Source organism: Trypanosoma grayi, assembly GCF_000691245.1.
Source record: "Trypanosoma grayi strain ANR4 Tgr_1324_V1, whole genome shotgun sequence".
In the NCBI taxonomy this organism is placed as follows: Eukaryota; Euglenozoa; class Kinetoplastea; order Trypanosomatida; family Trypanosomatidae; genus Trypanosoma; species Trypanosoma grayi.
In genome coordinates this window covers 682-3825 of record NW_008826943.1, presented here as the reverse complement: position 1 = coordinate 3825, position 3144 = coordinate 682, and the positions used below count along the sequence as shown (strand labels likewise).

The following is a 3144-nucleotide window of genomic DNA, read 5'->3' as shown; positions in this document are numbered from 1 at the left end:
ACCCACAGGGCGCGGCAGGCACTGCGGCCATGATGCTTGGTGTGTGTGGGTCGCCGGGTAGCTGTGCGAGGCTCCTCTGGAGGAGGATATCGCGACGCCGCTGACGGGGCAGCGTGTGCGTTCCCGCCCACACCCTGCCTGCCCCTGCTGCTGCTCATGGCGGCCATACGTGTGGCTGAACGCGAGGCTTGGGTGCGGCTGTTTGCTTTCTCTTCGCTCGGGCGCGCGAGGCCGATTTCAGTATCGACTGGGGCGGGAGGAAGGAAGAGAAGGAATAGACGAACGTTCTCAGTTGTAAGAAGTGGGGAAGGTACCACATTCTTTGTACCAACTGTTTAATCTTTTCTGCATCCACTAGTTACCTGTTTTCTTTACTGTGTCGCAGAGCAGCGTGGTGGCGGGGACGTGGCCGGTAGAGCTCTTGGTTGTGCTGCGAGCGCTGTGCTTGTTCTCCTCCTATCCGCCCCATCTTCCTCGCGGTTTGCTCACCTTGGGCGCGCCTGTGGTGGCATTCTGCTGTGGAACACCGTGCTCGGATGCGCCCAGTGGGGAAGGGGCACCGTTCGCCGCAGACGCACGGGGCTCTTGATGTAACACGGTGGCACAACAGGCCCCCATCTCTGGCTACCTTTTTGTCAGAATTGCTCTCTGAGGGGCTTACCGTTCACAAGAGGGTGATTGTAAATAGATTTATGGTATCCTGAGGACGTGGACTTTGTATCGTTCCACGACTTGCATGGGTGCTTTGCGCAGTTGTAACATCGGGCACCACGGCTCTTTGTGCGGGGACGAATGCAGCACTTGTTGGCCACACCTGCGCGTGGACAAGTGAGGTGGCGAGTGGGACGATGCAGAGTAACCCACCGGCATGGGCGGTGGTTGCGTTGCTCAAGACAGTAGCATCACTGTGCGACTGTTTTTATTCGCGATGCCGTCCCTGCGAAGGGGAACGAAATACAACCAGCAACATCGGGCTCTGGGTGGAGTGGATTCGAATTTCTTTGCTGGTGATTCGTGCGGGGAATGAGTTTCTAACAGACAGTCGCTGCATCCCTCAGGGGCCCGGTGCTTCCCTTCTAAGTCATCTGTACACCGCATGGGTCTTGTGGACACCGTGTGAGTGTGTGTGCGTAGTTTTGGAATGACTTCTAGAGCAGGGGGCGGATTTTTTCTGCTGTGTGCCTCCCCTCTCTGTAAGTTGGTGCCGCGAGTGTTACGGCGTGTCGCGGCATCACTACGACACATGGTGTGTGCGTGTGTGTGCATCATTGTGTACGGAGGTTGTTGTGGAAGACGCCAAACTGCTTTGGCGAGGCATTCACCACAAGGAATATCGTGAAGGAAGGGCGAGAGGAATGGGCTACGTGTGCTTCCTCACGCATAATCCATGGTACCTCTCTGAAAGATGTGTTGTGCGCCCTGCATTTATGAGAGGTGGCGGGTGAGAATAATAAGGGAAAACGCATTAAAATACCAAAGTAAGTGTGTGTGTGTGTGGGGAGAGAGAGAGAGTAACGTAGCGTGATAGTGAAAAAGGGGATGCGAAGTGTGGATGCGGAGAGAGCAGGTTTGGTGCTCTGCTCCCTTTTGATGGATTCTTCCATGTGTGCTGGAGATGAGTGACAACGATCTCACGGTGTAGGCACCACTGGAAAAGTATTTTATGGGGGATGAGAAATATGAACCCACTTTCATGTGCAGATTGACTGTCAGGCTACTCCTCCTGCTGTGCTGCCTGCTCTACCACGTGCAGAATGAGGCTCAACTGACAGCAATGCTGGAGATGAAGGTGACTGTGGTACGCAACCTATATTTGTTTGGCTTCCGGACATGGACTACTCCTACTGAGAAATTGATTTATACGCTGAAAAGATGGATGGAAGCCAACCTCGAAAACTGTTGCATGTGCATTGCTATCTGTGGATGCGACATGATGACTTTTGGGCGTCATTGAATAATGGTGCACCACTCTGAGATGATGTGAGCAGCGCCGACGAGGGAGGGAAAGGGTTGCTAGGGGTGATAGGTGGCTCTTTGTTGTGCCGATGCTCTTTGAGGTGGTGCGAAGTGATGCAGTAAAAAAAGGGATCATGAGCATGTGTGTGAAGCACTTGTTTGGCAGGGGCAGTGCTTTGTTGTGAGCTTTCCTCGGTGTCTCCTGGTGTGCGGAGTCGCGGGGATCCAATGCTCAATTTATGGTTGCTTGGGGGGTTCTGTTTGACGCAAACTGAGGAACGTAGCATTCGGAATCATCATGATGTTGGTGGAAACACATGACGCTGTGTGGGGTGTGGTGCCTTTGGATGGTCATTAAGATATGTGAGTGTTTGTGTGTGCTTTTGTCTTTTGAATTTGTCCGGAGGGAAACAACTCTAGTTGAGTGGGAAAGTGTGTTGGGTTATATTCCTCCTTCGACATATCCTTCACCTGCACATGGTCGCTTGTAAAAGAAACGATCAAAGAGTCCGTCTTGCAGAAGTTGACACTGAATCGAGTTGTTGGTGGGTGCTCTTTTTGGTTTCTTCCTGTATACACTTGTGGTGCTCACCATGTGTTTGAGGAGCAGACTGAAGGTGGGATTTCCTCTCGTGTTTGTGTGTCATTTGTGGTGAGTGACGGTAACAATACTTGAGTCTGGTTTCAGGGGGAGTGAGAAAGGAGGTGTCTGTGTGTGCGTATTCCTTGTTGAGGGATTGGCTTCTTCCCAAGCAACACAATACGAATTATTCTTCAGGCGACAGTGTGGTGGCATGGTCCCCACAGACGGTGCCTCAGCATGTGCTTCTGACGAGCGACACAAGCCACGCTGACACGGGTTCAGGGCATGCTGGCCACCTGATGTGCCTCTTGGAGAGGTGCAATAGACATTGAGGGGATTGTTGGTGTCAAGTGTATTGGGGCAGCTTTGTAGTGGCTGTGCTGAGGTGCAGGGGGGAGAGAGAAGCCCCAAAGAAGTGTGCAGAAAAAGGCCTAATAAAACACTGTGATCAAATTGATGAAACACAAGTGATGCTTCTTCACTTGGTATGTGAGTGGAAAACACCAATTGCAGAAGCGTAGGGAGGTGTCTACTGTACAAGATCTTTTGTTACTGATTCTCTGTGCTCTGTATGCTGTGTTTTGCTTCTGTTTTTATTTCTGAAT

General features: G+C 51.9%; 1 protein-coding gene across 1 annotated transcript; it reads right to left on the bottom strand.

The window, feature by feature from the left end:
* Positions 1-1913: 1913 nt before the first annotated feature.
* DQ04_13241000 (hypothetical protein) lies at positions 1914-2243 on the bottom strand (the record flags this gene model as incomplete). The annotated part of the gene is made up of 1 exon (XM_009316910.1): positions 1914-2243. The coding sequence occupies one exon, from the start codon at positions 2241-2243 to the stop codon at positions 1914-1916; it is 330 nt and encodes a 109-aa protein (XP_009315185.1).
* Positions 2244-3144: the final 901 nt, after the last annotated feature.